We start from the raw sequence: 22,143 nt of genomic DNA on the forward strand, positions 1-22,143 counted from the left end.
ATATCATTGAAGTCGGACCAAAGTAGTATCCTGTTCATGAAAGTAGGATGGATGTAGGACCAATGTAGGATAAATGTAGGACCAATGTAGCAGCGCAAAGTAGGATGAAAGTAGTGTAGTAGTGTGAACCCAGCCTCATAGTTGCTTAGAAGTCCAACATACTCATCCATCTTTGATGTCCAGAAGTGTATTCTCTCTTTCAATGCATGCATCTTTTGAGATAAATTCTCCTCCATGTCTGATTCTGCTCTGTTGCCCTTCCCTTCTGCCCATAAATTTGAGTTTTCCTGATCTGTGCGGCAATAAAGGTTTTCAGGAGATTTCGGAATGTTTTGGTGACTTTCTGGAGATCGGTCCCATTCTAACTAAAACAAAAAATTTGGACATGCTGAAATATTTTAAGAATGAAGACATATGAAAACATGTGGATACTTTCTAAAACAAAAGTAGGTACAGGCATACCCCGCTTTAAGTACACTCACTTTACATACACTCGCGAGTAAGGACATCCCCGTGAGTGTATGTAAAGTGTCTTACAAGCACTGTACAGACATTTTGCAGTTGCAGTAGAAGGAGCTGAAGCTCAGAGAGCATAGCCCGCCCTGTTCCAGTGTGCCCCTGACACCCCCACTACAGCCCCTGAGATCTTAACTACAGCTGTTAACCCCCCCACTACACCCCCTGACCCCCCACTACACCCTATAAGTGAAAAAAGGTATTGTTTCACTTTAAGTACATTTTCATTTTACATACATGCTCTGGTCCCATTGTGTACTTAAAAGTGGGGTATGCCTGTATACTAAATACACAAGTCTAAAAGGGAAAAATAAATCATCCTAATCATAACACTGTAAAGAAAATTCCCTTGGCATGTTATGACCAAAGAAACAACTGGTGCAACTCTGCATAGAAACCAATCAGGTTACAGGTTTTATTGCCAAAGCTTCAACAAGCCTAAGTTAGAAGCCGATTGGCTACAATCTGCATCAGATTCTGAGTGCACCTGTTTTAGTAGATCTACCCCATAGCATTAAGGGGGTCTTGCTTAAGGTTAGATTAGATCAGGACACTAAGTGTGGTTGTGTACACTAAAAGTGTGGGTTACACTGCACAATGAAAAAAGGGCCTTCTGCACAATAAGCATGGCTCACACAATGATGTAAATGTAGCGATAGTAACCCAAGTGGCTGTTATGGAGACTATGGATATCGTTCCCCTACCTCAGAAAGCAGAATGTGAGGGGAAGACAGTCATGCCAAGGTGCCACGTTCTGGTGTGACCCAGCATGCAGCCCCCACAACTAAGAATTGGTGATCTGCAATTTAAAGGAGTTGTAAAGGAAACATTTTTTTTAGCTGAAATGACTCTTTACAGGGTGTAGAGACATAATAGTTAAATGATTCCTTTTAAAAATGCTTAAAAATGGATAGAAATCAATCATATAATGTGCCTACAGTTTCAGTTTTGTTTTTGCATGCCGTTTCCTGCTCTGTGATGTACAGAGCCACAGAGCCAATACAGGGCAGTGATGGTTTGTAAAACAAAACTGGATTGGTGTTGAGGGGTTTTAGACACACAGTAATCACACCTCCTTGATTAGTGACCACAGAGAGAAAGCTCCCATGACTTTTTTCCATCAGGAAACAGACAACCAGGAAGTGTTCAGAACAGAGAAGGATTAGAGCAAAAACGAACAATGAGGACATGAAACCAGGACTGCAGTAAGGTAAAGGAAGCTATTTAGTTAAATTTTTTTTTCTTTTAGTGACCCTTTCTTTCGAAAATCTTATCTAAGAATTTCCGTTCGTATTTCGCACCATTAGTGGGCTGCAGCAACAGCCGATTTTCATGCGGCCATCGAATTTGAGTAATGGGACATGGAAAAATGGATATTACCGCGCTTATCAAAGGAGGGGAAACAGAGAGGGGAAGAAAGGGGGAGGGGAAATGAAAGTGATGAGAAGTGGAGGTACAGCTGCGGCACTGGAAGGTGTATCAAACCATAAGCAATTGATGATGGGGAGGGTAGTGCTGCGCTAATCAGTGGTGAATGGATAAGTGAATAAGCAGGTGGGGGAGGGGAATGAAAATAGGTGTAATTGAAATGAGGAGCAATATAGCCCAAATGGCATCAGCATAAAAATAAATATAAATGATCAGTGAACAATAACAGTAATGGTGCAAATCATATAACTACACAGGTTCCTCTTAATGTGATGAAATACACTATAAGTAATGGTGCAAAAAAAAAATTCCAGGTAGCTGTGCTAAGTGACACTCCTATACTGGTGATAAACAGTCCATCAACAGAGTTTGAAAAATATTAGCAAAAAATATAAGTAAAATTTCAAAAGTCCAAGAAAGCAAAAGTGCAAGTGTAGGTCCGCAATATGGAGTGAGAGGGAAATGGGTATCCAGTGATCCTTTTAGGGTAAGTAAGGATGTCCCCTTACCTTACTGCTGTAAGGTAACAGCATATAGATCCAACCACATTAGATGGTTCACTCGATGGGCTCTGATCCAACAACGGCAGGTCCTCCTTGGAGTTCTCGTCCCAGATTGGTCAGTTTCTCGCCCCAAAGAAATAAAGCATCGATGGTGTGATACCGTTTTAAAAATTTTAATTCTCAAAGAAAATAGACAGGGGTACTCACATAATCCAAAATACAATTGAGCATGTAAAAAAGAGGGGCAATCTGTCGCCAACGTCACCTCCGATACCTCTCAGTGGACTCATGCGCATTCGTCACTATCATGTGACTTCCTCAGGAGGAGGAAGTCACATGATAGTGACGAATGCGCATGAGTCCACTGAGAGGTATCGGAGGTGATGTTGGCGACAGATTGCCCCTCTTTTTTACATGCTCAATTGTATTTTGGATTATGTGAGTACCCCTGTCTATTTTCTTTGAGAATTAAAATTTTTAAAACGGTATCACACCATCGATGCTTTATTTCTTTGGGGCGAGAAACTGACCAATCTGGGACGAGAACTCCAAGGAGGACCTGCCGTTGTTGGATCAGAGCCCATCGAGTGAACCATCTAATGTGGTTGGATCTATATGCTGTTACCTTACAGCAGTAAGGTAAGGGGACATCCTTACTTACCCTAAAAGGATCACTGGATACCCATTTCCCTCTCACTCCATATTGCGGACCTACACTTGCACTTTTGCTTTCTTGGACTTTTGAAATTTTACTTATATTTTTTGCTAATATTTTTCAAACTCTGTTGATGGACTGTTTATCACCAGTATAGGAGTGTCACTTAGCACAGCTACCTGGAATTTTTTTTTGCACCATTACTTATAGTGTATTTCATCACATTAAGAGGAACCTGTGTAGTTATATGATTTGCACCATTACTGTTATTGTTCACTGATCATTTATATTTATTTTTATGCGGATGCCATTTGGGCTATATTGCTCCTCATTTCAATTACACCTATTTTCATTCCCCTCCCCCACCTGCTTATTCACTTATCCATTCACCACTGATTAGCGCAGCACTACCCTCCCCATCGAGTAATGGGACATGTTGGAAATTTTTGGAAAAACAAGCAATTTTCTAATTAATGATGGGCGAATCGTGCAAGAAATGTAATCGAAAAAGCAATGCGCAGGAAATGAAAAATTTTCCAGAAAGAAAAGAAGATTCCCAGCCACGAAAATTATTTTCTGTAGCATCATGAGGTGAAATTGAAGGCTTGGTTGATGGAATTTCGAAATCAATGGTGGCACCATCGGATCACACAACGCACAAATTTTCTGATATTCAAAAGAAAATTCTTTTAAAATTCGACCATGTTTGGCCAGCCTAAGGCCCCTTTCACACTGGGGCGGGATTTGCTATACCGTCTGATTTGCCGCGGGATTCGGCCGCTAGCGGTGCGGTATTAACCCCCGCTAGCGGCCGATAAAGGGTTAATACCGCCCGCAATGCACCTCTGCAATGCACCGCTCCTCTCACCGCTCCAAAGATGCTGCTAGCAGGAGATTTTTTTCTCTCCTGCCAGCGCATCGCCTCAGTGTGAAAGCTCTCTGGCTTTCACATTGAACAAAGCAGGAAAAATTGTTTCCGGACAGCCGCACTCTGAACAAGTTGTAGCCTTTATTAAAAAAAGGACAGCACTACAAGTCACAGCAACATAAAATAAAACCCGACCCCTGACGCGTTTCGCACTGAAACTAGTGCTTAGTCATAGCCTTTCACATTGAGGTTGCTGGGCAGGAGTTTTTCAGGTGGTATATTTTTAGCGATGTACCGCCTGAAAAACTCCTCAGTGTGAAAGGGGTCTAAATCAACCCCTTATGTCTAATACTTACACTTTTCACCTGGAAGAGAAGCAATTTCATTCTTTCCTGTGGCAGCTGTTCCAATGTGCACTTCCGCTCTTTTAGTATTTCTAATTCTTTCCTTAGATGTCTTTGTATAGTCTTTACTCTCATGTTGTAGTACATTATCTTTTTCATCACTGTAGACTATAAAACAATATAGAGAGAAAACACAGAATCGCATGGTCAATGAGAAAAAATAAATAGAACACATTTATAAAAACAAAGGAAGTGGCAATGTAATCCTTCCTCACTGTGTTATATGTTTTCTGCTGCACCATTGGCATGGTTAGATCTTCTTAGCCCTCTCCATAAAATTATCAGAAATTTGTGCTTAACCACTTCCGGACCGCCGCATGTATATGTACGTCGGCAGAATGGCACGTACAGGCACATTGACGTACCTGTACGTCCCTGCCTAGACGTAGGTCGGGGGTCCGATCGGGACCCCCCCCCTCCCCCCCACTACATGCGGCGGTCGGATTCCTGCGGGGAGCGATCCGGGACGACGGCGCGGCTATTCGTTTATAGCCTCCCCGTCGCGATCGCTCCCTGGAGCTGAAGAACGGGGAGAGCCGTATGTAAACACGGCTTCCCCATGCTTCACTGTGGCGGCTGCATCGATCGAGTGATCCCTTTTATAGGGAGACTCGATCGATGACGTCAGTCCTACAGCCACACCCCCCTATAGTTGTAAACACACACTAGGTGAACCCTAATTCTACAGCGCCCCCTGTGGTTAACTCCCAAACTGCAACTGTCATTTTCACAATAAACAATGCAATTTAAATGCATTTTTTGCTGTGAAAATGACAATGGTCCCAAAAATGTGTCAAAATTGTCCGAAGTGTCCGCCATAATGTCGCAGTCACGAAAAAAATCACTGATCGCTGCCATTAGTAGTAAAAAAAAAAAAAAAATAATAAAACTATCCCCTATTTTGTAAACGCTATAAATTTTGCACAAACCAATCGATAAACGCTTATTGCGATTTTTTTTACCAAAAATAGGTAGAATACGTATCGGCCTAAACTGAGGAATTTTTTTTTTTTATATATGTTTTTGGGGGATATTTATTATAGCAAAAAGTAAAAAATATAGAATTTTTTTCAAAATTGTCGCTCTATTTTTGTTTATAGCGCAAAAAATAAAACCGCAGAGGTGATCAAATACCACCAAAAGAAAGCTCTATTTGTGGGGAAAAAAGGACGCCAATTTTGTTTGGGAGCCACGTCGCACGACCGCGCAATTGTCTGTTAAAGCGACGCAGTGCCGAATTGTAAAAACCCCTTGGGTCATTTAGCAGCATATTGGTCCGGTCCTTAAGTGGTTAAAGTAGAACTATAGGCAACACTTTTTTTTCCCATTTTGGATAGAGTAAGGGAGGGTTATAGCCCCTGTCAGTTTATTTTTTACCAACCCTGTCCCATTGTAGAGATTTCCCTTCATTTCCTGCCCCATAGCCAGACAGGAAGTGAGAGGAAATCTTTGCAAATTAAGGAAATCCAGGCCCTAAGAACTAGTGTCCCCACTGCAAAATTTCAGGGTGGGTCCTTAACAGAAAGGGGTGTGGCCGTGACAGAAAGGGGTGGGTCATATTTAAATTAGGGGGTGCACGAGTTTAGTCAGGCCTAGGGCAGCACAAAACCTAAATACACTACTGATGGCACCTGTGATATAGCTTCACGTTCACTTACAGGTCATCTCCCAACCCTCACCCTGTAACTGGACAATGAAAAGAAAAGCAGCACATAGATGAGCTCATTGCTTACTCAATCTGCTTTCTCTCTGTAAAAGCATGCTCCTTGCGCTGCAGCACACTCAATTGGCTCCTTGTGCTGCTTCTCCTTCTCCTTCTCTGAGCTCTGGTGTACCAACTGAACTATAGACTGCAAGAGGCTGATGCTAGGTCAAATTTGAGTACTTACACCTATTGTGTAATGTTTCATGCATTTATTAAATTTAATACAGTAAGTTACAATGAATGCTGTTTTAATGATTACATAGCTGCATTCATTTATACAGTGCCTAGAAAAAGTATTCATACCTCTTGAAATTTTACACATTTTATCATGTTACAATCAAAAAACTTAAATGTATTTTATTGAGATTTTATGTGATCGACCAACACAAAGTGACACATAATTGTGAAGTAAAAAAGTTTATTTTACAAATAAACATCTGAAAAGTGTGGCATGCATTTGTATTCAGCCCCCTTTTACTCTTGATGCCCCTGACTAAAATCTAGTGGAACCAATTGCCTTCAGAAGTCACCTTATTAGTAAATAGAGTCCACCTGTGTACAATTTATTCTCAGTACAAATAGCTGTTCTGTGAAGCTCTCAATAGGATTGTTAGAGAAACTTAGTGAACAAACAGCATCATGAAGGCCAAGGAACACACCAGACAGGTCAGGGATAAAGTTGTAGAAAAGTTTAAAGCAGAGTTAGGTTATAAAAAAAAATATATATATATATATATATATATATATATATATATATATATATGTATTCAAAGCTTTGAACGGAGCACTGTTCAATACATCATCCGAAAATGGAAAGAGTATGGCACAACTGCAAACCTACCAAGACATGGCCGTCCACCAAATCTTACAGTTTGGGCAAGGAGAGCATTCATCAGAGAAGCAGCCAAGTGGCCCATGGTAACTCTGGAGCAGCTGCAGAGATCCAAAGCTCAGGTGGGAGAATCTGTCCACAAGACAACCAAAATGCCTTGTACACACTGACTTTTTACCGCCGGGAAACCTGAGGGAAAAACCGAGAACCTGCTCTAACTTTTTCCCCCCCACATACGACCGGGTTTCCCGACAGGAAAACTGCCATGAGAGCTTTGGTCGGGAATCCCGGCCGTGTGTATGCTCCACCGCAGTGTTTCCCATAAGAAAATTGCCGGGTTAAAAACCGCCAGGAATCCCGGCGGGAAAAAAGAGAGCTGGTTCTCCTTTTTTTTTCAGCAGTTTTCCTGTTGGGAAAACTGCGATGGAGCATACACACGCCCGGTTTTCCCGGCCAAAAGCTCTCATGGCAGTTTTCCCAACGGGAAAACCGGTCGTGTGTACGAGGCTTTAGCAAATCTGGCCCTTATGGAAGAGTGGCAAGAAGAAAGCCATTTTTTAAATAAAGCCATAAGAAGTCTCGTTTGCAGGAAGCAATGTGGGGGAAAAGTGGAAGAAGGTGCTCTGGTCAGATGAGACCAACATTTTTCTTTTTGGCCTAAAAGCAAAATGCTTTGTGTGGCGGAAAACTGACACTGCACATCACCCTGAACACACCGTCCCCACCGTGAAACATGGTGGTGGCAGCATCATGTTGTGGGGAAGCTGGTCAGAGTTGATGGGAAAATGGATGAAGCCAAATACAGGACAATCTTAGAAAAAAACCTGTTAGAGTCTGCATAAGACTTGAGACTGGGGTGGAGGTTCATCTTCCACCAGGACAACGACAATAAAAATACAGCCAGAGCTACAATGGAATGGTTTCTAAACCAAAGCATATTTATGTGTTAGAATGGCCCAGTTAAAGTCCAGACCTAAATCCAATTGAGAATCTGTGGCAACACTTGAAAATTGCTATTCACAGACGCTCTCCATCCAATCTGACAGAGCTTGAGCTATTTTACAATCAATTTCTCTCTCTAGATGTGCAAATCTGGTAGACACAAACCCAAAAAGGAAAAAAAGGGAGTTGGTTGCCCTAACTGTGATAGTTCTGCACAAAGTATGAACAAAGATAATAATGATGATTATTATTTGTCACTTAGTGCATATAAATCAGTGAAAACACAAAAATACATATAATAATCCAATGAACTAAACCATATGGTATTAGTATAGCAAATGGGTATTGTGAATAAATGAGTGAACCCACAAAAACACATATAGTCCAATGAGCTTATCATATGATATTAATGGAGCAAATTGATAATGTGAACTTAGTGAGTCCAAAGGGAACACAAAAAATTAATAAAAAAATTTGTGTGAAGATGGTATAATTGACTTCAAACTTGAAACACCCGTGTGAAAAACAGTCTCTTCCATATATTGTGATTACTTCACAGAAAAAAACTTGTTTTATGTGATCCACCACCGAGAGAAATGCCTGCTTACCGTAACTCAGTGACCCCCCATTACAGAGGATCCAAGACAGCCTATAGGAAGTACAGCTCAATCTGATCCAGCCGAATCCAAAGGATGTTAATTCAGGTCAACACAGTCACAGATTCGATGGATTCCAATCTCAGAGATCATGCCATCATTCAGTGAGGGTGCAGTCCTGGCGGGGAGTCTGTACAGTGCGCTCCGCTGACACTTCCGTCTCTCACGTTTGAACACTCCTCTCCGTATACCAGAATGGAACTGAGAGCTGGGACAGCGCTACCCAACACAGGCAAACCCCGGACTGGAATCCCTCCTCAAAATGGCCTGGCCTCTCTCTAGATGTGCAAAGCTGGTAGACACATACCCAAAAAGACTTGCAGCTGCAATTGCAGCGAAAGGTGGTTCTACAAAGTACTGACTCGGGGGCTGAATACAAATTCACGCCACACTTTTCAGATTTTTAATTTTGAAAACCCATTTATCATTTTCCTTGCACTTCACAATCATGTGCCACTTTGTGTTGGTCTGTCCTGTCACATAAAATACATTTATGTTTTTGGCTGCAACATGACAAGATGTGGAAAATTGCAAGGGGTATGAATACTTTTTCAAGGCACTGTAACTTTCATATCTGCCTGGAGTTGTTTAGCTTCAACTAGGACAGAGTATTTTACACATAAACAAACTCCACTATGGAATATCACCAGAAATTGACCAAATGCCTGCCATGGTAAGTACTGAAAGTATACCGTTTAATAATATAACTCACTTCTGCAAGATCCTTGACTGTTTTTTGGGACACATTATATGTGTCAAGTCTCTGAAGCTGTGGTATATGGTATAATACATGGGTAGCATAATTGCAGAAAAGGCACACTGGATTAGGGGTGTATTGTGGATCATTCAGGCCCAAATCCTTTATATTTTTAAGTCTTGCTAAATTTGTGAGTTCCTAAAAAATAATGAGAGAGACGTAAATAAAGCATTCACAAACACAGCCATACAATATTTTATATCTTTGATAAAGAAGGTAATGGGGAAGTTATTATTTAAAATTATTGCATATACTCGAGTATAAGACAAGTTTTTCAGCAAATTTTTTTGTGCTTATACTTGAGTCACCTTTTTGCGCCTGATCTCCCGGATTTTGGGGACCCGGTACCGGCCGGCCATAGGTTCCCTGAACCCCACTCTTCCTCTACAAGTGTGCAAAGTTTGTTGTGTGGGGGACCTACAGCTGGGGAGCACCGATTTTTCAAAGCCGGGGCCCCCCTTCCATAGACTCCCATGTTAAACTGTCATTTCTAAGGTGACTTTGGGGACCCAGTACCGGCTGGACATAGGTTCCCTGAACCCCACTCTTCCTCTACAAGTGTGCAAAGTTTGTTGTGTGGGGGACCTACGGCTGGGGAGCACCGATTTTTCAAAGCCGGGCCCCCCTTCTATAGACTCCCATGTTAAACTGTAATTTCTATGGTGACTTTGGGGACCCGGTACCGGCCGGTCGTAGGTCCCCTGGACCCATATAGCCCCACTCTTCCTTTACAAGTGTGCAAAGTTTATTGTCTGGGGGAACCTACAGCTGGGGAGCACCGATTTTTCAAAGCAGGGCACCCCTTCCATAGACTCCCATGTTAAATGTCAGTCTAGTCATGGACATAGTGAGGCATGGACTCAGTGAGGCACAGTGAGGCATGGGCACAGTGAGGCAAAGTGAGGCACAGTGAGGCATGCAGATGGACACCCTAGGCTTATACTCGAGTCAATAATTTTTCCCATTTTTTTGTGGTAAAATTAGGTGCCTCGGCTTATATTCGGGTCAGCTTATACTCGAGTATATACGGTAAGTGAGAAATGTTTATAGTGGTACTATCTAAGCAACTGAAAGCCAAAAGCTGATTAGTTGGCATTAGTTACTGCACATAACAACTGTGAAGACCTCCAACTGAAAGGAACCATCTGATAAATGACACTTCATACAGGTTTTAAGGAACTAACAATTATATATTTGCACCAAAAATGGCTATAAATACCTTAAAAGAAGCAATATTATTACCCGACAGGTTTAACTGTTCAAGATTAACATTTGGATCCAAGCAATGTCCTGTTAAAAAAAAGCAAAGCAAGAACTTAGTGTTGTGCTTATCCATGAATGTGCTGTAACGGAGATCTGGTGAACCCAAACTGTGTTCAGAGAATAGGGGGGGGGGGGGGAAGTAGTACTGAACAATGTGCCACCTTTATTTTCCCCAACAGCCACAAGTTGGTGACAAAAACAGCCAGATTCAAAACCTCATGTCTTTGTTTAAGCAGCCATGCTTAAGCCAGCTTAACCACTTAAGACCTGGACCAATATGCAGGTAAAGGACCAGGCCCCTTTTTGCGAGTCGCTTTAACTGACAATTGCGCGGTCGTGCAACGTGGCTCCCGAACAAAATTGGCGCCCTTTTTTCCCCACAAATAGAGCTTTTTCTTTTGGTGGTATTTGATCACCTCTGCGGTTTTAATTTTTTGCGCTATAAACAAAAATAGAGCCATAATTTTTTTTAAAAAATTCAATATTTTTTACTATAATAAATATCCCCCAAAAATATATCCCAAAAATATGTTTTTTTCCTCCGTTTAGGCCAAAACGTATTCTTCTACATATTTTTGTTAAAAAAAACAAAAAAAAAAAACGCAATAAGCGTTTATCGATTGGTTTGCGCAAAATTTATAGCGTTTACAAAATAGGGGATAGTTTTATTGCATTTTTACTAATAATTTTTTTTTACTACTAATGGCGGCGATCAGCGATTTTTTTCGTGACTGCGACATTATGGCGGACACATCGGACAATTTTGACACATTTTTGGGACCATTGTCATTTTCACAGTAAAAAAATTGCAGTTTGGGAGTTAACCACTAGGGGGCGCTGAAGGGGTTAAGTGTGACCTCATATGTGTTTCTAACTGTAGGGGGGTGGGGCTGGACACGTGACGTCATTGATCGCCTTTCCCTATATCAGGGAACAGACGATCAATTACAGCGCCACTGTGAAGAACGGGGAAGGTGTGTTTACACACACACACACACCTCTCCCCGTTCTTCATCTCCAGGGACCGATCGCGGGACTCCAGCGGCGATCGGGTCCGCGGGTTCCATGACCGAGAATCTCGTCAGGAAAAACCTGTTGTTTTCCCTGACGAGATTCTTGGCAAGAAACTCTTGCCGCCCGAGTGTACTGACTTTCATTTCAAAAGAACCGCGGTTCTCTTGAAAAGAAAAAAACGCAGTGACATCATCGCGTATGATGAGCATGCGCTCATCACATTCAATGCCGTCGCCGCCATCTTGCTTCACCCTACCTATGCCGTGGAAGCTACCGTGCATGCGTCAAAGTCATTTCGAGCATGAGCGGGTTTCCACGGCGACAGGTAAGTATACACACTCTCGGGTTTCTCGTCTGGAAACAGGCAAACGAGAATCTCGACGAGAAAAAAAGAGAGCAGGTTCTGTAGGGGCCCCTGGGCAAAGTAATGCTATGGGGCCCCTACAATGGAGACAGCGCAGGTAAAAAGACATCAAGTAGGTAGGAGGCAGACAATCCGCGCTTTCCCTTTTGGGTGGAGCTCCTCATTAACTACATGCAAAGAAACAGTGGGAAAATACTACATACATACAAGTAACAAAGCTGTCCTGTGCATATAATATATCTGCTAGATTTATGCCCCCCCCAGCACTCTGACCCCTCTACATCCCAGATATCTTCCCAGCACTCTGACCCCCCAAACACCCCAGATATCCCCCAAGCCCTCTGACCCCTCTACACCCTAGATATCCCCCCAACACTCTGACCCCTCTACACCCTAGATATTCCCCCCAGCACTGTTACCATATATCATACAATACCCCTTGTATTGTGACCCCACTACATCCATGATACCACCTACACTGTGGCCTCTCTATATCCCGATACCTCTAGCACTATAGCCACCCAAGCTACCCCAAGCATTGCTACCCCCTATACACTCCAGATGACCCCTCTGCATTGTTTTCCCCCATACACCCTTGATATACCCCCCAACCCCAGCGGAGAAAGGAGCAACCCTCAGGGCATTCCAAGCCCTTCGTTGCAAACAGTGCTGGACAGCTGGGATCACCATGACACCATCCACAATGCTACTTCCGCAGGTGGGCTCTCAGTGCTGCCGACTCAGCAGCTCCCACTCCAGCTCCTACCCCGCAGCCTTCGAGTTCCGAGCATTCAAGCTGCATGAGGCGGGGTCAGAGCATCACTGGTGCTCCAACCCTGCCCCTCCCTGCTGGCTGTTAAATAATAGGTATCGTTCTGCACAGCACGGCGCACCGCTGCCAGCCTGCCTTCCCTGTGTATCCATCACTCTCAGTGCCATCATAAGGCCCCCAATTTTGGGGCAGCGTGGGCTCAAGGACCAGCTGCTTTGGGGAAGTGCAGGGGCCAACCATGCTGCTGGGGCCCCTGGGCAGTGCCCAGGTGTGCCCTCTCATTAAGATAGCCCTGTTCACAGGCGCATTTTAGGGAAATGTAGCATTTATTTCTACAGTACTTAAATGGGTTGAGTTTGTCTACTTTATCAGGTACCGCTATAGTCCTCCCCGCCCACCTTTTATTGTTGGTGTTTTAGGGTCCACGGGGGTCCCCTGAACCCTTCGACTATTCTACAGTACTTAGTGTTTCTTTCACTGGGCTCTTTCACACATGCGGACCGTATGTCCGTTTTTCATCCATCCGTTTCTGGATGAAAAACTGACAAACATGTATCACTATGGGATTGCGGATGTCAGCGGATGAACATCCGCTGACATCTGATCTCATCGGTCTCTGCTATGCTCCGTTTCTGCAGGCGGAGGAAAATCCTATTTTTCCAAAATAATCTGTGGATCGGATGAACACGGACAGACAGTCCGTGTTCATCCGATCCCCCCATAGAGGAGAGCGGCGATCTGACAGGGACCCCCCTGTCATCTGCCAGCTCAGCGGAGATCAACGGAGCGACCCCGCTAAGCAAGCGGGCGTTAAATAAACGGACCCTCACGGGATACGTACGTGTGAAAGGGCCCATTGTGTGGCTCTGAAAAGTAATTTGCTAGAGTTGGGGTTAAAATCTGAGTATGCAAACTTTACATTTCCACTAAACATTATAGTTATTTTAAAAGCTTAATCCAAAAAGAAAAAAAAAAATCTACAAATGCATATGTGTGACACATCTCCAGAAATTACATTTACCAGGGTGATTTTATAGAATGTTAATAGCATTTATAAATTCAGTTCCATACCAAATTACACTTCGGCTAGAGGTAGAATTAAATGGATTTGATGATTATCCTTAGAAAGGTGATTGAGAAGAATACAGAGCACAGTCTAGCAGAGTATATATTTACATACCTACAGAGTGTATTAGGTTTCCAGCCAGATTAAGCTCTTTTAAATTCTGTAGAGTTTCCAGTCCCTGAAAAACAACATCAGCTTTTATTTATTCTGCTAATGAAATACAGGCAAATAATATGAGGCAATGCAAGTAATCATTTATTATAAGCAGCCAACAATGTGCAGAGCATTGCCCATGACTCCAGCCATGAATAAATGCATAGAGGTGATAACTACTTCTATTATGTAACTCCCATAAAGGAAGATACACTGTACAATACACCATCATTATCTGCTGTCTTTTAATGCCATTATGGAATATTATTTAGAAAACCAGGAAAAATGCCCTTTTGTCAACCCTCTAAGCTAACATTGCTTTAAACCATTATAAAAATTATAAAAACACAAACACAAACACACACCATATATGAACCCAACGGTTCAGATGCTTGGGGATTGGCTGCTCAACTGTCACATTGAAGTCTTGAAAATGTACTTAAAGTGGAGTTCCACCCATAAATATAACATTACATCAGTAGTTTTAAAAAAAATGTCATTAGTCCTTTAAGAAAACATATTTTTTTTTTTTAGATGCCTTCAAAGTGTTGTTGCTAGGCAGAATGGTTAATCTTCCCACTTCCTGCACCTAGGTGCTTAAGCTTCACCGCACAGACTCCTGGGAATGTAGTGGATGTAACTTTCCAGGAGTCTGCACTCCCCAGTCTCGAAGAATCATGTGACTTGGACAGTACAGGTGCTGAAACCTGATCTGAAAACTATTACATTGCTTGTGCAGCACTGAGCATGTGCAAGATCTGCAAGGCTGAAATCCAGGAAGTCATACAGTCTGGCTTCATGATGCCCACACTTAAGATGGCCCCAGTCAATTTCTATTTTATAAAGTGTCTAAATGCTGTAACAACCTAACAAAACGGACCTTAGTTTACAGACTAACTTTACTAGAATACATTAAGCTTGTGTATTACAGGGGTATTTATATTTAAAAAGTGAAATTGTGGCCGGAACTCCGCTTTAACTGCTTGTCCACTGCCCGCCGTCAAATGACAGCGGGAGGCAGACCCTCTTGTTCCTAGGGAACACATTAACCCCTTGATCGCCCCCTAGTGTTAACCCCTTCCCTGCCAGTCACATTTATACAGTAATCAATGCATTTTTATAGCACTGGTCGCTGTATAAATGTGAATGGTCCCAAAAATGTGTCAAAAGTGTCTGATGTGTCCGTCGCAATATCGCAGTCACGATAAAAATCACTGATCGCCGCCATTACTAGCAAAAAATAAATAAAAATGCTATAAATCTACCCCCTATTTTGTAGCTGCTATAACTTTTCCGCAAACCAATTAATATATGCTTATTGCGATTTTTTTTTTACAAAAATATGTAGAGGAATACATATCGGCTTAAACTGAGGAAAAAATGTATATTTATTATAGCAAATAATAAAAAAAGATTGTGTTTTTTTCAAACTTGTCCCTCTTCTTTTGTTTATAGCGCAAGAAATAAAAACCACAGAGGTGATCCAATGCCACCAAAAGAAAGCTGAACAAAAGAATAACTGGGGGCGAGTTGTTGGACTTTTCAGGCACTATAGACTAGTCAGAATATAGTCACACAAAGAGAAGTTTTCTCTAAAAGGTTTTTGATTTATTTCAACATAAAAAAATACATATTAATACATATTTATGTCGAAATAAATCAAAAACCTTTTAGAGAAAACTTCTCTTTGTGTGACTATATTCTGACTAGTCTATAGCGCCTGAAAAGTCCAACAACTCGCCCCCAGTTATTCTTTTGTTCATACGTATTAGGACGCGGCACATCTTTTCTATATGATTTAATATCCACATGTACACTACATGTGAGGATATTTTTCCATTCCCCCTCTTTCACCAAAAGAAAGCTGTATTTGTGGGGAAAAAAATTATAAAAATGTATAATTTAAATTTGGGTACAGTGTTGCATGACCGCGCAATTGTCATTCAAAGTGTGACAGCGCTGAAAGCTGAAAAATGGCTTGGGCAGGAAGGGGGTGAAAGTGCCCTGTAGGCAAGTGGTTAAAATGAACTTTACCCATAACCATGTGATAAAAAATAATGTTCTTTAGCAAGGAACATACATTCCAAATTAATGATCCACTTCTTCATAAAACGGACATCTTATTTCTTTTACACATTGTAAACATTGAGAAATCCAGTTGAAAATATAATTTTTTTGTACTTGCCTCTATTACTTCAATCTGATTATCATTTAGCCAGAGTACTTCTAACTGGGTCAGCTTTTCCAAGGACTCAATGACCTTAATACTGTTACAATAAAGGAAGAGCTCTTTCACATTAAGGCACGTTTCTAGACCTTTAATTTCCTGTAAGAAAAAAAAAATTGTGTCAATATAATTTTATTAAATATAAACCTGGCCTAAATATTTCTAAAGCCTGGTACACCCTATAATTTTTTTTTTCATTTAACCCAGCTGAACGAAAAAAGACTGTGCAGCCTTTCCTTCCAGTTCCAGCACTGATTGGATGCTGCGCAGATGCTGTTTTTTCAGCATGCCTATTCAGCCAACTTCTTTTTTATAGGCTGGTGTACACACAGGCGAATGTCGGCCGGTTTCTGTTAAACCGGACAATATTTATAGAGACGCTTGAGAGGGGATATGATTTCTATTCACAAATACTGTACTGGTGACCCCCACAATAGCGATAAAACTTTTCCAAGGAAATTTAATAAGACACACAGCCATTCACTAAAAATAGAAGAGAGACGGTTTAACCTTAGGCCTCGTACACACGGACGGACTGCCCACTGAAAACGGTCCGCCGGACCGTTTACAGCGGACATGTCCGCCCAGAGATTTCTGTCTGATGGTTGTACACACCATCAAACAGAAATCCGCGCGGACACGATACGCGGTGACGTGGCCGTGCCGTCGCCACGACGATGATGCGGCGACGTGCGCGGCCCTGGAAGTTCAATGCTTCCACGCATGCGTCGAATCACTTCACTGGAAACCTGTCCGATCCGCCGGAAAATTGTCCGGTCGGACGTACAGACGACCGAACATGTCCGCTGAAACTGGTCAGCGGACCAGTTTCAGCAGACATGTTCGGTCGTGTGTACGAGGCCTTAAGCTGCATAGAGGGTTCTTTACTGTAAAAGCAATAAGGATGTGTAATTCCCTTCCACAAGCAGTGATTTTAGCGGGGAGCATCGATAATTTTAAAAAAATATTAGATGGGCACCTAAACAACCACAACATACAGGGAAATACAATGTACTATTAACATAAAAGCACACACACAAGTTGGACTTGATGGACTTGTGTCTTTTTCCAACCTCACCAACTCATTAGGCCCCTTAAAATGATTTTTTTTAAGCTAAATGTGTAAAAGATATCAGCTTGAGATAAATAATCTGTGCCAATATTTGAAAAACATAATAAACCACAATAAACCCATTTGTCTTTGGGACCAAATCTGTCTATATCATTACCTGTCTAGGCCTTCCGGTCTAATGGTCTGAAGCAGGGGTCTTCAAACTTAAAAAAAAAAAAGGGGGCCACTTTACTGTTCTTCAAACTTTAGGGGGGCCAGACTGTGGCCAGTGGGAGAAGAAAATATCCTGACATCAGTGGAAATTAACAATTCCCCATCATTGGTTCTAGGGGGAGTAATAATTACCCCATCGTTGGTATCAGTGGGAGATTTGGTGCCCCATCAACGGTGTCAGTGGGAAGAATAGTGTCTCATCGTTGGTGTCAGTGGCAGGAACTATGCCCAACTGTTGCTGAAAGTGTGAGGGGGGGGGGGGAATAATGTCCCAAGGGCCAGATAAAAGCTAGCAAAGGGCCACAATCAACAGTCTAAACTGCCCATTAACTACCAGATCAGCTTCTATCCTAGCTATTAGAGGTAGAAGTCACATTCAGAGCTGCATGCACTGTATAAACATTGAATCTGTATTCACTTGTTACCTGGACTTTAGCCTAAACCTTCTTAAAACAGTATTCCAAGCGCTTATTAAACCCTACCTAACATACTGCTGGTAAGGGTCTTAGGCCCCTTTCACACATGTGGAACGTATGTCTGCTTTTTCATCCATCCGTTTACGGATGAAAAAGGGACATACATTGTTCCCTATGAGATTGCGGGTATCAGCGGATGAACATCCGCTGACATCTGATATCATCCGGGTCCGCAATCCTCCAATTCTGCAGACGGAGGAATACCCTATTTTTCCATCCGTCTGCGGATCGCATCAAGTGAACTTCGGACAGACGGTCTGTGTTCATCCGATCACCCTACAGGGGAGAGCGGAGATCTGACAGGGCAGTCTCTGCACAGTGTGCGGGGACCGCCCTGTCATCTGACGGCTCAGCGGCGATCAACGGAGTGATCCCCGCTGAGCAAGCGGAGGTTCACGGGGCGGATCATTACTGATCCGCCCTGTGTGAAAGAGCCCTTAGGCTGGAGGAGCTTGAAGGAGCATGCAGCCCTGAGTTGAGCTTTAATCAACTAGCATTAGGTCTTGTTAGGTACAGAAACATTGTTTGTGGGGGCGTAAGGTATTATAGAGTTGGTAATTTGCAGATTAGCTACCCTTCCATTGCAAAGAAGATATGTTCCTGCATATATTTATTGATTTGAATAACATTTTAATGAGCTCTGTTCTTTTTTCCACTTACTGTCAAACGACACTCCGTAATCCAAAGTTTCTGAAGCAGTGGACACGATTCTAGACCAGCGATGTTTTCTATATTTTGTCCAATTAATGTTAGGTTTGTAAGATTTGGAAAGTAAGAGAGTCCCACCATTTTCGGATAACCAGAAAAGAACATTTCAAGTGTTTTATTTGCTGGTCCTTCTTGTGCAATCTTCTCATAGTTGACACCATTGCACGCACACTGTAAGCAAAGATACAAAGCAAGCTCACAACATAACAATATGAATGCAAAACATATATATGGTTTCACTGCTGTTCTTGGATACAGTCTAACCCAGCCTTTCTCAACCCTGAAATCATTTTTAGGTCCCAGTGAACCCCTGGTAACTTTAGTCTATCAGGGTTCATTGGGAAAATGCATCCTACATTGGTGTTGGTAAGTGGGAAGTATGTCTCCCTTACAGTGGTGGCCAGAATGACTCCTTTGCAGTCATGTCAACGGCTCTGCCAAGAGGTGTTGGGCCTGGAACTATGAAGGCACCATCAAATGGGAGGTCAGTTAGATATAGCTCAAGGAACCCCTAGCCACCCCTGTAGGAACATCTACTGTATTGTCTTTGCTAGATGTTTTTACTATGTATATTGCTTGTATCTTTTAACATTCTATAATTCAATTGAGAAAACTGAAGTTCATTTGTTGCTATTACAGTGTATGAGGTTTTAGATTTTGTGGTATACAGTATACCAATATGCATAGCTTGACATAATTGTTCATCATTAGGACTATTTTTTTTTTCTCTTGTAGCCCTGATAAAGGGGGAGTGGTATTGCTCCCAAAATGCATTGACTGTTTTTATTCACCTTTTTTTATTATTAACAAATAAAATAATCTTGGACTCCTTTATCCGATTTTGGTCTGGTGTTCCTTTCAGTATTTCCATGGTGTGAGTGCCCATTGGGGGAAGCCCTGCTGCGTGGGAGCTGCCTCGCCAGAGCTACTGAGCTTGTTTGAAGTTTTCCTTCATCTGACTGCACTTGCAAATCTAAAAGTTCCCAGCATCTCTGAGTATGCTGTTCTGGACTTTAGGTTTTCTGGTCTGTTTTTTTCTAAAAAAAGAGGCACTGGTACGGAGACTTATTTAATGTCCATTCTGCATTCTACATTTACCTATGAGCCCAAGAACAATGGGTAGCTAACTAGAAAATAACAGACATAAAAAGCGCCCTGATGGCACCAACCAAAGCATATAGATTAGAAGCATAATTATCTTTCACCTTGCCTTTAGGAAATCAGAGGCATATTCAAGATATGTTAATTTATGGAAATATATAGATTTTTCATTTTTTTTAAATGTTTAACTGTTTTATATGCTTAAACACCAAGTTCACTTTTTACAGACATTAGTCCATGCATTAGTTTTAAAAGCACTGTGTTGTTTGTTAAAATATTAAGATGCCCTACCCGTAGGCCATTTCTGTCCCCCATGCAGTTTGGTGGAAAGACTTTATTGTTTACATCCTTACTTCCTGTGTTAATTGCAGGACACAGCAGTTCTTGTTGCTCACCCCTAGTATTGATGAAGAGAATGCGCTTCCTTTTTCAAAAGCTGCGCATGCACAGTACATGCTCTCTCTATCCCAGCAACGCGGGGATAGGCAGAGAGAGAGCGCGCGCACTGCTCATGTGCTGCGGCATTTGAAAAAGAAAGGAGCTCTCTTTCCTGCAATAGTAGGAACACAGTTCACATTGTCCCTACTATTAGCAAAACCACAGCCAAGGGTTCTGATCTGCATAAGGCCCCTGTCAGTTTTGACCTGAACAGCCGCTCCATGCAGTCCTATAGAGCGTCGGATGTCAGCGGAGACATGTCCGCTGACATCCGATCCACCAAAATCAGACGGATGTCGATACGTCCCCATCCATTCATGGCGGATCGGATCGGGTGAGATCTGATGAAAAACGGACATGCTGTCCGATTTCATCAGATCTCCCCATTGGAGACAGCGGTGCTGCACAAGCCCCTCCCTGCTCAGTGAGCAGAGAGGGACTTGTCATCCGCCAGCTCAGCGGAGAGATCTCTCGCTGAGCCGGCGGGAGCTGGCGGACTCCGTAGCAACCGAGTCCGCCTGTGTGGAAGAGGGCTAAGTCTCTAAAACCTAAAGTGGTTCTAAAAGCCAAAGTTTTTTTTACCTTAATACATTTTCTGCATTAAGGTAAAAAAAACTTCTGAGTGCACCTCATCCTCATACTTACCGGAGCCAGATCTCCATCCATTGCTGTGCACAAGAGGAGCAGCTCTCTTGCTCCTTATAGGCTTAGAGAGCCATTGGCTCCCACTGCTGTCAATCACAGCCAGAGAGTAGGGAATAGGTGAGTGACCAGAACCATTGCACAGAGCAGGTCAGTATTATATTTTTGTTATTTTAACCACTTGCCGTCGCCGCACCGTCGAAATACGTCCACAAGGTGGCTCTCCTAGGCGAGATCACGTTATATGACGTCCTGCCTATTAGCCGCCACTAGGGGCGCACGCGGTACAGAGCGGGGAACGGGAGCTGTGTGTGTAAACACACAGCTCTCGTTCCTGTCAGCAGGGGAAATGCTGATTTTCTGTTCATACAATGTATGAACAGAAGATCAGTGTTTCCCCTAGTGAGGCCACCCCCCCCCCCCACAGTAAGAACACACCCAGGCATACTTAACCCCTTCCCCGCCCCCTAGTGTTAACCCCTTCACTGCCAGTGGCATTTTTATAGTAATCTAATGCATTTTTATAGCACTGATCGCTATAAAAATGCCAATGGTCCCAAAAATGTGTCAAAAATGTCCGAAGTGTCCGCCATAATGTCGCAATACCGAAAAAAAAATCGCTGATCGCCGCCTTTACTAGTAAAAAAAAATATTAATAAAAATGCCATAAAAATACCCCCTATTTTGTAAACGCTATAACTTTTGCGCAAACCAATCAATAAACGCTTATTGCGATTTTTTTTTACGAAAAATATGTAGAAGAATACGTATCGGCCTAAACTGAGGAAAAAAAATGTTTTTTTATATATTTTTGGGGGATATTTATTACAGCAAAAAGTAAAAAATATTCATTTTTTTCAAAATTGTCTCTCTATTTTTGTTTATAGCGCAAAAAATAAAAAACGCAGAGGTGATCAAATACCACCAAAAGAAAGCTCTATTTGTGGGAAAAAAAGGACGCCAATTTTGTTTGGGAGCCACGTCGCACGACCGCGCAATTGTCTGTTAAATCGACGCAGTCCCGAATCGCAAAAAGTACTCTGGTCTTTGGGCAGCAATATGGTCCGGGGGGTAAGTGGTTAAAGAAAAAAAAATAAAAATCATGGATTTACAATCACTTTATGTGAGCAAATCTACAATCTCCATGCCAATGACTGAACTCCTTTCTGCTCCTCGGTCTGCCAGTGAATATCAGCACAATAAAGCCAATTGTAAGCTCTCACACTTATGTTAGCCCACCTAAATACTTCTTTCACCCACCAACCCATCAATTTAAAGCACAGACCAGATCTACAGCAAGTCTAAAAATTGACCAGGTAGTTATTAGGAATACACGGGCAAACTAAAGAGTACTTCTATATACACAAG

The 22,143-nt window shown here is 42.3% G+C and overlaps 1 protein-coding gene across 3 annotated transcripts in view; it reads right to left on the reverse strand.

Annotated features, from left to right (window-relative positions):
• Positions 1 to 22,143, reverse strand: part of LRRC9 (leucine rich repeat containing 9) — a 124,192-nt gene that overhangs the window by 90,792 nt on the left and 11,257 nt on the right. For all 3 annotated transcript variants that reach the window (XR_005744831.1, XM_040333773.1, XM_040333774.1), the window contains exons 3-9: positions 18,547 to 18,765; positions 16,084 to 16,224; positions 13,860 to 13,923; positions 10,486 to 10,556; positions 9,222 to 9,404; positions 4,327 to 4,482; positions 163 to 365 (exon numbers count right to left, since the gene is read on the reverse strand). Coding sequence is in view for 2 of the 3 variants with exons in the window: in XM_040333773.1 (XP_040189707.1) it covers positions 163 to 365; positions 4,327 to 4,482; positions 9,222 to 9,404; positions 10,486 to 10,556; positions 13,860 to 13,923; positions 16,084 to 16,224; positions 18,547 to 18,765 (1,037 nt within the window). In the remaining variant the exon portion in view is untranslated. The remainder of the gene's footprint in view (positions 1 to 162; positions 366 to 4,326; positions 4,483 to 9,221; positions 9,405 to 10,485; positions 10,557 to 13,859; positions 13,924 to 16,083; positions 16,225 to 18,546; positions 18,766 to 22,143) is intronic.

Source organism: Rana temporaria, chromosome 13, assembly GCF_905171775.1.
Source record: "Rana temporaria chromosome 13, aRanTem1.1, whole genome shotgun sequence".
Classification (NCBI taxonomy): domain Eukaryota; kingdom Metazoa; phylum Chordata; class Amphibia; order Anura; family Ranidae; genus Rana; species Rana temporaria.